The 13,743-nt window shown below is 48.2% G+C and overlaps 1 protein-coding gene, 1 long non-coding RNA gene and 1 other non-coding gene across 5 annotated transcripts; 2 read left to right on the top strand and 1 right to left on the bottom strand.

Annotated features, from left to right (window-relative positions):
* The first annotated feature begins 3,653 nt into the window (after positions 1-3,653).
* Positions 3,654-8,686, top strand: LOC138849341 (uncharacterized). 2 transcript variants are annotated; one of them, XR_011388066.1, is made up of 3 exons: positions 3,654-6,509; positions 6,751-6,807; positions 7,012-8,686. It is a non-coding gene; the product is annotated as an uncharacterized lncRNA (long non-coding RNA). The 2 variants fall into 2 exon arrangements; XR_011388065.1 differs by having other exon boundaries at positions 6,751-8,686.
* Positions 5,673-13,081, bottom strand: ACTRT3 (actin related protein T3). Of its 2 annotated transcripts, XM_070072540.1 has the most exons (3): positions 12,973-13,081; positions 12,137-12,667; positions 5,673-11,323 (listed from the first exon to the last, which is right to left on the bottom strand). In XM_070072540.1, exons 2-3 carry the CDS (start codon positions 12,334-12,336, stop codon positions 10,405-10,407), a joined length of 1,119 nt encoding a protein of 372 aa, XP_069928641.1. In that variant the 5' UTR covers positions 12,337-12,667; positions 12,973-13,081; the 3' UTR covers positions 5,673-10,404. The 2 variants fall into 2 exon arrangements, with proteins under 2 accessions (XP_069928641.1, XP_002716430.1); XM_002716384.5 differs by having other exon boundaries at positions 12,137-13,057.
* Positions 13,082-13,411: 330 nt separating this feature from the next.
* On the top strand, positions 13,412-13,484 carry TRNAV-AAC (transfer RNA valine (anticodon AAC)). Its single transcript has one exon. It is a non-coding gene; the product is annotated as a tRNA-Val (tRNA).
* The last annotated feature ends 259 nt before the right edge of the window (positions 13,485-13,743 follow it).

Raw genomic sequence — 13,743 nt, 5'->3', positions numbered from 1 at the left:
AGTGGATGGAAGACTTCTCTCTCTCTCTCTCCCTGCCTTTGCCTCTCTGCAACTCTGCCTTTCAAATAAATAAATAAATCTTTTTAAAAAAAATCCTCAAGTACTTAATCAGCCATGTAACCACTTGCACCCTCTCTCAGGTACAGATGTCACACAGGCCTTAAGGCACAATCAAGGGGCCAGCGCTGTGGCATAGTTTAAACCTCTGCCTCTGGCACTGGCATCCCATATGGGTTCCGGTTCATGTACTGACTGCTCCTCTTCTGATCCAGCTCTCTGCTAATGTGCCTGGGAAAGCAGTGGAAGGTGGTCCAAGTGCTTCAGCACCTGCACCCACGTAGGAGACCCAGAGGAAGCTCCTGGCTCCTAGCTTTGGATTGTCCCAGCTCCATATTTTTCACATTTTTTGTGCTTTTTGTTGGTGACTTTGCTGTTTAAAATGGCTCCCCAGCCTTATGCTTAAGCGCTGTTTAGTGTTCTTAAGCACAAGAAGGCTGTGATGTGCTCTATAGAAAAAAAAAAAAGTACTTTAAATGAGTTACAGTGTTATCAGACAGGAGTTCAATGCTAATGAATCGACAACATGTATTAAATAAGGCGTCTTTAAACCAACACACACAGGGAACAAAATTCTGTATTGATCAGCTGACAAAAATACTGTGATCGGACACCCTCAGGAACCTAATCCTGTGTTTCTTCTAGGAACAGTGGTTCAGTATTCACTAAGCCAGTGTCCACAGCGAAGAACTACTGCAAATAACAAGAATCAGCAGAAGGAGTGGGCAATGTGGCACAGCAAGTTTAGCTGCCACTTGGGCAGCCCACAAATCCATACTGGAGTGCTGGTCCAAGTCTCAGCCACACTACTTCTGATCCTGCTTCCTGCTAATGTGACTGGGAAGGCAGCAGAGGATAGCCCAGGTACTTGAGTCCCTGCTACCCATATACAAGACCTGGATGAAGGCCAGCGCCGCGGCTCACTAGGCTAATCCTCCGCCTTGTGGCGCCAGCACACGGGGTTCTAGTCCCGGTCGGAGCGCCGGATTCTGTCCCAGTTGCCCCTCTTCCAGCCCAGCTCTCTGCTGTGGCCAGGGAGTGCAGTGGAGGATGGCCCAAGTGCTTGGGCCCTGCACCCCATGGGAGACCAGGAGAAGTACCTGGCTCCTGCCATCGGATCAGTGCGGTGTGCCGGACGCAGTGCACCAGTCGTGCCAGCCATTGGAGGGTGAACCAATGGCAAAGGAAGACCTTTCTCTCTCTCTCTCTCACTGTCCACTCTGTCCAAAAAAAAAAAATCTCTCTTGCACTATTTTCCTGTTTCCCCCTCTGTCACTCTTTCAATTAAATAAGTATTTTCTTAAAGTGCCAACTTTTTTTTATATTTTATTTTATTTAATGAACATAAATTTCCAAAGTACAGCTTATGGATTACAATAGCTTGCCCCCCCATAACTTCCCTCCCACCCACAACACTCCCCTCTCCCACTCCCTCTCCCCTTCCATTCACATCAAGATTAATTTTCAATTATCTTTATATACAGAAGATCAATTTAGCATATATTAAGTAAAGATTTCAACAGTTTGCACCCACACAGAAACACAAAGTGTAAAATACTATTTGAGTACTAGTATAGCATTAATTAAACAGCTAAGAGTAATTGTGTATTAATTACAGAGTTCAACCAATAGTTTTAAGTAGAACATAAAAAATACTAAAAGGATAAAGTATTAAGTTCTTTTTTTGTTATATAGTTTTTTTTTATTTAATAAATGTGATTTTACAAAGTGCAACTTTTGTATTGTTGTGGCTTCCCCCCAACACCTCTCTCTTGTGGCCCTCCCCTCTCCCACTCCCTCTCCCATCCTGCCCTTCATCGAGTTTCATTTTCAATTACCTTCATATACTGAAGATCAACTTAGTATATACTAAGCAAGGATTTCAACAGGCTGCACTCACACAACCGCACAAGGCATAGGGTATTGTTCGACTAGTAGTGTTGTTTTTAAGTTTCATAGTAGAACACATTAACGACAGAGATCCTACGTGGGGAGCCTGTACCCAGTGACTCCCGTTGTTGATTTAACAATAAAGTGCCAACTTTTTAAAAAAAAAGATTTTTTCATTTTTTATTTATTTGAGAGGTAGATTTACAGACAGTGAGAGGGAGAGACAAAGAGAAAGGTCTTTCATCCACTGGTTCACTCCCCAAATGGCTGAAACGCCTGGAGCTGAGCTGATCCAAAGCCAGGAGCCAGGAGCTTCCTCCACGTGAGTGCAGGGGCCCAAGTGCTCAGGCCATCTTCTACTGCTTTCCCAGGCCATAACAGAGAGCTGGATCGAAAGAGCAGCAGCCAGGAATAGAACTGGCACGGATATGGGATGCTGGCGCCACAGTCGGAGGATTAACCTACTGAACCACAGCATCGGCCCCTAAAGTGCCAGCTTTTTAAAAAATCAGCTGAGCTTGTAAAACAAGACAAAGTCATGTCAGAGAATACCAGGAAGCCAGCACTGTGGTACAGCAGGTTAAGCAGGAGTCCCAGGTGCTCCACTTCCGATTCAACTCCTCAGTGCACCTGGGAAACAGCAGAAAACAGCCCAAGTGTTTAGGTCCCTGCCTCCCATGTGAGAGATACAGATGAAGCTCCTGGCTTCAACCTGGCCCAGCTCTGACTGTGGCTGCCATCTGGGGAGCGGATGTAAGATCCTTCTCTGCCTCTCCCTACATCTGCCTTTCAAATAAGTCAATCTTTAATTTAAAAAAAAAATATTGGGGAGAAAAGCAGATACAGGGTGGAAACAAGGTCACAGGCTAACATTATGGATGTTATTTTAAACTAGCAAATGATGGGGAGAGCTAATTCTAGCCATTTTTCCCAGACTAACCAAAACAGCCTAGAATAGAACTGAAATTTGGGAGGCCTTTCTTGCCCAACTCTGTAAAAAAATTAACTTGAACTAAATCATTTAAACCCTTCCAAGCACCAGTTTCTTCATCTATTAGAGCCATTTAAATCTTGTGGTAATAAGAAATCAAATCTGCCATAATGTATTATCCACAAATTTTTATGTTTTCACATAGATTATCTCATTGTATGGCCTCATTGGACTCTTCTTACTCCAGAACCATGTAACTTAAAAGAAGAGAATAACTTGGCCAAAAAGAAAAAAAAAAAAACCAACTTAAATGTTTGTAATACTAAGAAGAAATGTCCTTTGGAATCAGACGTTAGTCAGAAGGACTTCAAATATAAGAGTTGGACAACTGGGAACTTTCCAAATCAACGTCTTAAGTCATTAGTGTCTTTCACAAAGTGAGAAAACTATTCCATGGGTATGCTTGCTTCAGGGTCCCACAATCACCACCAATTTTGCAAATGTGGAGGAGCAAAAGCACCACTAGATGGAGCAGGAACAAAAGACGTGAAAGCACACTTGTAGTCTCCAAACAGTAGTATTTAGATATCCCTTTCTAAACAGAGTCTAGTGAAGCCGAATTACTCTCAGTGTAGAACTCAGTAGCAAAATCAGAACTAGAACTTCAATCTATCCTTAATTACATTGGGTTCTTTTCCGCAAACAATGACGACAGGGAAAAACTTTTTCCTTTATAATGAACATTACTAGCAACTATGGGTTCTGGTGGTTTTTTTTTTTTTTTTTTTTTTTTTTTTTTTCCCCACACTTCTTAATAACGCTTAGAAATATTTTTGTGTGCCTAACTGGCTGAGATGCTATACACATACAGGTTCATGAATTTACTGACATTGAGAGCAGGCATTTGGTGCAGTAAGCCACCTCTAGAGACTGGCCCAATCTTTTATTTGTGAGTCTGACTTAAGTACCTGCTCCTCCACTTCCTATCCAGCTCCCTGATGTACCTTGGGAGACAGCAGATGATGGGTCAAGCACCTTAGTCCCTGGCATCTACATGGGATACCAGGATGGAGTTATGGATTTCTGACTTCTGCCTAGCTCAGTCTTGTTGCAGGCATTTGGAGAAAGAACCAGTAGATGGAAGATCTGCCTTTCAAATGTTGAAAATACTTATATTTACTTACTTGACCCTCCTGACTCACCTCAGGATTAGGACTGAGACCCTCCCTGATGGTTGGCCTTTACTGAAGGTCCCTTGCTCTCTCCAAGAATCTGCCCCTGGAAAGGCAGTCTTAAGAAAGTGAAAGCACTGAATTGGGATGAATCCTCACATATCCTTGGAGTTGCATTTTCAGGATGAATGAGCAGAATGGTGGCCTGTCAGCTGTGAGCATCAATTTGTTCCCTTAAGGGAAACCTGATTCATGGTTAGAGCAGAGGTCTAACTGCTTGGAAAACCAGCATCCCACATAAGCATGCCTGAGATAGAGCCCCATCTTCCCTTCCTGCTAATGGATGCCTGGGATGCAGCAGGTGATGGCTCAAGTACTTGGGTCCCTGCCACCCATGTGGAACACCCAAATTGAGTTGAGGCTCCTGCCATTGGCCTGGCCGAGTTCCAGCTGGTGCAGACATCTGGAGTGTGAGTCAGAGGATGGAACACCTCAGTCTGCCTTTCAAATAAATAACAATAAAAATTTAAGAGATTAAAAAAAGGGAGGCCAGCGCTGCAGCATAGCAGGTAAAAGGCCACTGCCTGCAGTGCCAGCATCCCATGTGGGTGCCGGTTCAAGTCCCGGCTGCTCCACTTCCGATCCGGCTCTCTGCTATGGCCCACGTCCTTGGGCCCCTGCACCGACATGGGAGACCAGGAAGAAGCTCCGGTCTCCCGGCTTTGGAAGGGCGCAGCGCCGGCCATTGTGGCCATTTGGGGAGTGAACCAGCGGAAGACTCTCTCTCTGCCTCTGCGAAACTCTGCCTTTCAAATAAATAAATAAATCTTTATTAAAAAAAAAAAAAAAAAAAACACGGGAAAGGCTGAGATCACGTAAGAGGGCATACATCCTTGTCATTCATCACTTAACACTTCACTGGGAGATGGAAAGACGAAAACGCGCAACTATATTTACTTGAGAGGCAGAGTTGGGGGGAGGTATAGTGGATCTTCCATCTGCTGGTTCACTCCTCAAATGGCTAATGCGAAGCCAAGGGCCTGGAACTTCATCTAGCTCTCCCTCAGCGTGCAAGGGGCAGAGCACTTGGCGCCATCTTCCACTGCATCCCCACGCCCACCAGCAAGGAGCAGCATAGCAAGTGGAGCAGCCGGGATTCCACTGGGCACCATTACCGGATGCCGGCATCGCTAAATGGAGGCTTACACAGCAGTGGCATAACGCTGGCCCCAGCAGCAGCTGTTGAGGAACACAATTTCCGTTGACAGAGCTACTAGCTCCTCTAGTTAAATAGGAACTATTTAAAGGTCTCATACACACAAATCACTGCTCTTCCATACCGGAATAAGGAACTCGGTGAGATTTACCTTAAGACGTAAAAACAACTCGAAATCTGCAGAGCACGAACTAGACTTTACTAACAAAAAGCGGGAGAGTGAGACATACTCAGCAACCTGTAGCTGGCAACCTTGGCTCACTGCCCACTCATCTGGCCAACCTTGCAAGTGCGTCCCGGCTCCCATGTGCACGCACCACGGCCCCATCGGCCACGTTTGGGGTCCACAAACACACCCTCGATAACGAGGGAAGGCACACTGCAGCGCGCCGCACGCCTCGGCAGGTAGCGTGTTTGAGCCGAGTCCCGGGTGCAAGTCCCACAGCTCAGGGAAGCGCACCACGCTGGGGGACCCGCTCCGTTCCTCTCCCTGCAGCCAGACGGCCTGCGCCTCGCCCTTGGCCCCCGAGGGACCCGCGGCTGACAGAGCCTAACTCTTCGCGGCGGCATTGGGCACCTCCGGAGAAGCCCCGGGCCGACCGCGGCCTCAGGCGGGGCACGGGGGCCGGGCGGGCGAGCCACCGCAGGTCCCCGGGAAGGGCGAACCGGCCAGCGGCTGACATTTTTTGTTTACTGCGAAATGAACGGTGGACGGCGGTAGGCCAAGGCTTTTCCCACGCGCTGAAAGTCAGCGAGAAAAACAGCGCGCGGGGAAACAAAAGCGCGGCGCCTACGCCCTGCTCAGTTAGGGTTAGATGAGAAATGACCGGGGCCCTCCCGAGCCCACCCTCCTCAGCCCGCCGCGCGCCGGCCGGAGTCGTCTTATAAAGGGAGCGGCGCTGCGCGCGCGGATTGGCCGAGGCCGAGCGTCCCCGGCTATCGCGAGGTTTTCCAAAGCTCCGTATCCGGCCACGAGGCCGAGCGCGGCCCCGCCCCCGCGTCGAGCCGGCGTCTAGATCTGATCTTCCGGCTGTTCCAGAGGCGAAGCTTCGTGGAGCCGCTTTACGGACCGGAGGCGGGTGCGCCTTGACTGTCGTCAAAGAAAATGGAGTTCATAGGAAAACGGAGTTCGTAGGAAAATGTTTAGAGATGACCACACAGAACAGCGGTTCCAAGTTTTACTTGCCACACTGGTTGGAGGACTTTGTAAAAATAGATTCCCAGGCAGCCCTGATGAAACCAGGTGCCCGCCCGGCCCAATGGGCGCCCGTCCCCTTCTCTGAACTCTCGCTTCTTAAGCTTCTTAAGCAGAGGATGGACTTTATTATGTTACTACTTCATTCTTAGTTTTAATATTAAGGACGGAATCTCCCTTTTCTTAGGAAAGAAAGGCTTTGCAATCATTGCCTTTGCTTTAAAGTCTGAATGACTGTAGTCATTAAGACTAAAAAGAATACGCCAGAAATGGTTTTTTTTTTTTTTAGGTCCAGAGTAAGTGGTTTTACATATAACCGGTCGGCCGATCTTAAACGTTTTACACTGTAAGTGGCTTATAACTGTTCGGCTGATCTTAAACGTTTAACCTCTGTTGGATTGGGTGAACTGCGGGAGGTTGTCTCCATTGGTTCTTGATCTCAGAGAAGTAAAAGTGAGAAGTTAAAAGGGGGGAGGGGGTAACGTTAAATCCCTGGCCTGCAGCGCTGGCATTTGGGCGCCGGTTCTAGTCCTGACTGCTCCTCTTCCAGTCCCGCTTCCTGCTGTGGCCCTGGAAGGCAGTAGAGGATGACCACGGTCCTTGGGCCCCTGCACCCAAGTGGGAGACTTGGAAGAAGCTCCAGGCTTCGGATCTGCGCAGCTCCTGCCGGTGCGGCCCTCTGGGGTAGTGAACCAGCAAACAGAACACCTCTCTCTGTCCCTACCTCTCTCTCTAACTCTTTCAGATAAAAATGAAATAAATAGGTGCTGTGCGGTTAGAGTCCCAGCTGACCTACTTCTGATCCAGCTCCCTGCTATGGCCTGGGAAAGCGGTGAAAGGTGGTCCAAGCAAGTGCCTGGGCCCTGCACCCACCTGGGAGAACTGGAGGAAACTGGAAGCCCCTGGCTTCCAACAGGCACAGCTGCGGCCTATGCGGCCAATTGGGTAGTATACCAGCACATGGAAGACCTCCCTCTCTCTCTCTCTCTGTGCCTTTTGTTCTCTTTGTGTAATTCTTTGAAATAAATAAATAAATATCTTTAAGAGGGGGGAGGGTTAGTTTGCAACCATTTTTAAAGCGAGGGAACTATAACTGAATGTTCACGTTTTATTCCCCCTATCTCGAGTTACTGCAGGGGAAAGAACTATTAGTGAATCTATACAGAATATTGCCAGCTAGTTAATCAATTCACTGCCCAAGAGGCCATGTGCCCGGCTAGCCGAGCAAGGTACTTCAGTATCACTTTAAACTTTTATCTCTTAACCATTTCAAGTCGCAATATGTAAACTTCTAAAATGGGAATAACACCTTTCTTGCCTCACTCTCTGGGGTACTGATGTATAAAATGCTATGATGAGCTATATTTTCTTTAAATTGCTTTAAACAGAGGGGTTAGGATCATCCTCTGCAATGCTTGTTAATATAGGGATGCTACTAGCATCAGCTGTTTCCACCGCCCTTGTTTCCTACAAGTTACCCAATCTAGTCTTGTTTACAATCAAGGAATGAAGGGCACTTCTTCACAAAGGTTTTAATCATGCCAAACCCAGTTTCTTCCTACTACTTGTACATGCCCATTGTCTTGGCGCCCTGGCTCTGCAGTTCTCTGGTCGGTTCTGTATATTTCTATACCTCCTGACTGCACCACTGGACAACACAAAGGCATACCTGGATGCCATGGAGGAAGTGGACCAGAACTGTAAATTCTCTAATTCTCAAAGGCAACATACTGCATTTTGAAAGTGCCTGTAAGTACATTATCTCACCTTCACAGTGACCCTGTGAGACAGACAAGATTGGGAAACCCCATTTTACTGAAGAGATTTGTCTTCAAAATGTTTAAACAACTTGCTTAAGTCATACAAATCATTGTCCCTAAATACAAAGGGAAAGGCACTTCTTTGGGTTTAAATTCTAGCTGGCCTGGGGCCGGCGCAGTGGGTTAACGCGCTGGCCTGAAGCGCCAGCATCCCATGTGGGCCTCAGTTCGAGACCCGGCTGCTCCACTTCCTATCCAGTTCTCTGCTATGGCCTGGGAAAGCAGTAGAAGACAGCCCAACTCCTTGGGCCCCTGTACCCACGTGGGAGACCAAGAAGAGGCTCCTGGCTCCTGGCTTTGGATCGATCGGCGGCTCTGGCTGTTGTGAGTGAACCATCAGATGGAAGACCTCTCTCTCTCTGTGTAACTCTGACTTTCAAATAAATAATCTTTAAAAAAAATAAATTCTAGCTGTCCTTTAAACAAAGACCTAAAGCTAAATCTACTAGAAAAATCTTTAACTTGATCTTCAGATGGTACTAGACCCTCTTACAGATCTACAGAGTATTTTATATTTTTTAGGTCACTAAACCACTTTCTACCTTGTGTCACTGGCATTTAGGTATGATCTTCATCTCTTCTACTAGACTGACAGTTTCTTATGATTAGATCTTACTCCTGATTTAGCACCCATTGCGCTTAGCACAGTACCTTGCATAGAGCAAACACTAAATACTTTGAGTTATATCAGTAATACCACCATTCTCTAGCTATCCAGAACATCTCAGTCCCAACTTTCCCTTTCATGTCATGGAGTCTTGTCAGTTTTTCATAATTTCTTCTTTTTCCTATTGCTGATAGTCTGGAGCACAAGACTTGGCTACTTTATTTCTAACAATTTCCTAACTACGAAATCATCAAGGCTCTTTCCAATTTATTCTCCAAATCACTTCCACATTTACCTTAACATTCCTGTGTCTACTGCTTCTAAATCTTTAATTGATCCCCTTTGGCTATAGGACATTTAGCACATAAAGCCTTTCAGTCCCTGGCCTTAATTTGCCTTCGTGGGGCTGGCATAATAGTGCAGTAGGTTAAGCCACCCTTGATGTCGGAATCCCATATAAGCAGCTCCCTGCTACTCTGCTGCTGATCCAGCTCCTTGTCAATGTGCCTGGGAAGGCAGTGGTCTTTGGACCCCTGCCACCCACATGGGAGACCTGGATGGAGTTCCTGGCTACTGGTTTGGGCCCGGCCCAGCCACACCTGTTGTGGCCATTTGGGGAGTGAGCCAGCAGATGGAAGTTAGTTCTCTCTCTCTCTCTCTCTCTCTAACTCTGGCTTTCCAATAAATAAATCTTTTTTTCAATTGCTTCCCTACTCATAACTCACACCATTGCATACACGCTCTTCATTGTAACATAATAAGTCTATTCAGCATGCCTTGAATACACTTTGTCCATTTTCATCACAGGTTCCTTTCTCATCTCATTGTGCTTGCCTGGATATCTGCCTTCTTTTTCCCCACCCACCCTAATGCCACCCGTAGCAGCACAGCAACCTCCTTTACTTCCCTTCTTCAAAAAACTTTCATCTTACAGCACTCATTGGACACACAGCACATTGTACCTCAATTGCCCTCTCTTTTAAGGAAATATAAGCTCTTCGAGGTCAAGAATAGTGTTTCAAGGGGCAGGCATTGTGGTACAATGGGTTAAGTAGCTGCCTGGGATGCCCACATCTCATATTGGAGTGCTCTTCCAGTACCGCCTACTCTGCACTTTGGATTCAGCCTTTGGCTAACGCACCTGGGAGGCATCAGAAGATGATCTAAGTCCTTGGGCCCTGCTACCAAGGTAGGAGACTAGAATGAAGCTCCTGGGCCTGGCTGTTAAAGGCAATTAGAGATGGAGCTAGCAGATGGAAGAGCTCTGTCTCTGTCTCACCCTCTTTGTGTGTCTGTCTTGCAAGTAAATAAATAAATGCATAGCATTTAACTTTGTTCTACTCAACATGTGTTGTTTGAGTATCTCACCATTATTATTTACCCTATTTATAGAAATGCAACAAAGACATGGGCATCCCAATCACTGAAATATTTTCTGTTCTCCCAGAAACATAATAGCGAAAGTTTTCTGTCACATATACAAAAAACATTTTTTTCTAACCATTTTATCTGCATTTCAGAAGCATCTTTGGTGTACTATGTTGGGCCCCACTTCTTTAAATTCTGCAGCAGTGATCCACATGTCCTGGAAGGCAGACAGGGATGCAAGAATAGAACCTCCCATCCACACTGATATTTTCCTTTCTGGGGGAGCTGTAACCTGTACTGGCGTGTTGGCGGGTGCCACCTTTGCTATATCCTTAACCAGCCGCTTGTCTAAGCCAGGGAAAGAGGTTGATCCCCCAGAAAGGATAATATTGGAGAAGAAGGAATTTCTCAGCTCTGTATCGCATTTCATTATGCTGCTGAAGCACATCTTATCAATGCCAGGGCCATCCACGTTCATGAAACTTGGACAGAAGAGGGCCTCTGGACAACGAAAGAGCTGCTCATGAAGCTTGATCATCTTCCCATCGGGGAGTTGGTAAACTTTCTCTATACTCTCAGGTTTCTTGGCCATTTCCTCTTCATAGTTCATTGCTACATAACAGGTGGTCTCCTTAATGTCTGCGACCACCTTTCTGTCTGCAGCACTGAGCAGCATGATCCCATGGTCTTTCAAGAGCATCATGAGGTAGCTGGTGAGGTCGAGGCCTGCCAGATCCAGCTGCTGGACACCATGAGGCAGACAGTAGCCCTCAAAGATGGGCACACACTGGGTAGCCCCGGCGCCTGAATTCAGCACAAAGCCAGTAGTGAAGCCAGCAGCAAAGAGAGCCAGCACAGCCTGGATGGACATGTAGAAGGCAGGCACATCTAGGTGCTCAAAAAACACCTCGGCGATGCGCTGTCGGCTGGCCAAGGGGTTCAGAGCCGGCTCCGTGATCAGGACTGGGCCCTCGCAGGGTTTGAGCTTCAGGTTGGCGTCGTAGATGTGCTTCCACATGATCTCCATGTCCCCCCAGGAAGTGATGAGACCGCGCTCCACCGGGTAGCTGTGGGGAGAGTGACAAGACCAAGGCAGCGTTCGCTTTTCCAGTTTCTGTTCCTAGTCCCTGTGTTTATTCGCAATGTCCCTTCATGAACAGCACCTGCCACAGCCCCTCAGAGAAGATAGTGGTGCAAAAATGAGCACAGATACTACCTTCTTGTACCGTTATTTCTTGCTTACCAGTTTCTCTCTTTGTTGTTTTTAAAATTGTAAGTTTGAAAGGCAGAAAGAGAGAGATTGAGAGAGAGAGAGAAATCTTCATCTACTGGGTCACTTCGCAAATGGCCATAACAGCCAGAGCTGGACCAGGCTAAAGTGGAAGCCAGGAGCCTGGAGCTCCATTGGGTCTCCCACGTGGGTTGCAAGCGCCTGGGCACCTGGGCCATCTTTTGCTGCTTTCCCAGGCCCATTAGCAGGGAGCTGGATCGAAGTGATACAGCTGGGACTCTAATCGGCTTAATCCCCTGGGCTACAATGTTGTCCCTTTGCCTTTTTCTTGTAAAACTGGGAACTTCCTACATTACAGTATACTTTCTTTATCTCATTTAATTAAAGAGTAAAACCCCAAATGTCAGCAGCTACCAGGAATTAGCTAACATCCGTCAGTCTTCGTGTCCACGTTTGGACACTTCTCTGTAGTACAGTGAGCGAGTACCTTTGGGTCGTCGGATGTCCCGGACCCGCCGGGGCTGGGTGGCCGCGCCTTGGCAGGCCCTCCCTGCGGCCCCCGAGACGGGGCGCTCTGGCGGTGGCCGCCTCCCGGCCTCCGCCCGCCCGGCACCCCTGCGCCCGGTCGCCGGCCACCGGGAGGCAGTACCTGATGGACAGCGAGCTTCTCCGGTCCTGCGCCTGGTCGCCCACGCACAGCTCTTGCGCGCCCTCGACCGCCCAGTTCTGGCCCTTGGCGCGGCCCACAATGTTGGGGTAGACAAACTGGGGCTCGCGGCTCCCGGCCATACCCGCCTTGATCACCCCCGAGCCATTGTCGATCACCACGGGAAGGTGCTCATAGTTCATGCCGCCGCCGCCCCGGCCGCCAGGCCGCTCAGTCTGCGGGCTCGGGGGTCCCTCGGCCTGGAATGCCGCGTCACAGAGGCCCCTCACGGCCTGAGGCAGCCTGGGCCCGAGCGCAGGCCCTGGGTCGGGAGCGCCCAGTGCAGCCACCCCAGCCCCCGAGTGCGGGAATATCCTGATCAGGAAAATCCCACTTTCCTTCCCAGGAAACGAATCTCACTCTTCACGAGTGCACCTCCCGCACACCCCGCAGAGCCGCGAAAACAGTTTCATTTCCCTCAGCCATTGAATTCTGCTTCACAGGTGTCCGAACGTCCCGGGGCCTGTGGGAAGCCTGGAGAACCGAGAAGGAATGAGATTAGACAGTGTGCGGGGAAGCAGGGAACATCTTTCCTTTCATTCGTAACCGAAATGTACGCAAGTCAAATGGTAGACCTCTCACGTTGCATTAAATTCCCCGCTGTCATCCGAAAACTCATTCTCATTCCCTAGCCTTGAGTTTTAATCCCAAGGACGAGTCTCCCTCCCCCTTTGCAGACAAGTGAGATCCTTTTAGGTCGCGGGAAGCTCAGGAGAAGAAAGGAAAAAAAAAAAAAAATAAACCACACTGGTTGTCCCAAAGCCTCTGATTTTGCACACCCTTTGGCGGGTTTTCAAACAGGCGCGCAAACTGGAACCTCTTCGGAAGCGCGAGGAGGAAATGCCCGAGTCATTCAGGCGTCCCTCGGTGAAGGGCCGAATCCGAGCGGCGGCGCTGGACGCTGCCCGCAGCTCGCCCTCGGGACTGGGCAGCGCCTCGCAGGGGAAGGACCCATAATGGAAACGCTTCGGTCTCGGGAAGAAAGAGTGCTCAAGGGAACGAAGTCAGCAGGTGCCTGGTGTCTACCGCAGCACACGGGGATTTCGTACGCAGATTCACACTTTGGAAACAGTTCGGTTGGACATGCGGTTGTTTTCACGTTTCGCGGTGTTTCTTTGCATCCTGTTAAAAATTACAACTGATTCTGCATGTTGAAACAGCCTACGTACATGTGCTGAAAGTATATCAAGGACTTCCTGAGCACTGTGGAGCAGGGTGGTTTCCGTAGTGTAGTGGTTATCACGTTCGCCTAACACGCGAAAGGTCCCCGGTTCGAAACCGGGCGGAAACAATAACGTTTTCTTTCCCCTTACCTTTTTTCCCTTTCTTGATTGCTGAGAATTTGAACTTTCAAATGTTTTCACGGAAATCTTGCCATATGGAAGAAGGACCCGGATTTTAAAAACATGAGTTCGACTCAGAGTCTATCGCTGAAAGAAGCGCGCAGAAGGGCAGCTCAAACAGTATGAAAACTGTGAGCCAGTCTCCTACTACATATTCTTTGTAGTATGCCACTAGATTTTCCACAGCTTTCCCTTCTAGATCACCTT

Source organism: Oryctolagus cuniculus, chromosome 4, assembly GCF_964237555.1.
Source record: "Oryctolagus cuniculus chromosome 4, mOryCun1.1, whole genome shotgun sequence".
In the NCBI taxonomy this organism is placed as follows: domain Eukaryota; kingdom Metazoa; phylum Chordata; class Mammalia; order Lagomorpha; family Leporidae; genus Oryctolagus; species Oryctolagus cuniculus.
The sequence above is the reverse complement of the archived record's forward strand: the minus strand, read 5'-3'. Positions and strand labels throughout refer to the sequence as shown.

Excerpts from the sequence above, each read along its gene's own strand:
- ACTRT3 (XM_070072540.1), bottom strand. The coding sequence starts at position 12,336 with ATGAACTATGAGCACCTTCCCGTGGTGATCGACAATGGCTCGGGGGTG. Across the intron at positions 11,324-12,136 it reads AGAAGCTCGCTGTCCATCAG|CTACCCGGTGGAGCGCGGTC; the intron begins GTACTGCCTCCC and ends CTCTCCCCACAG.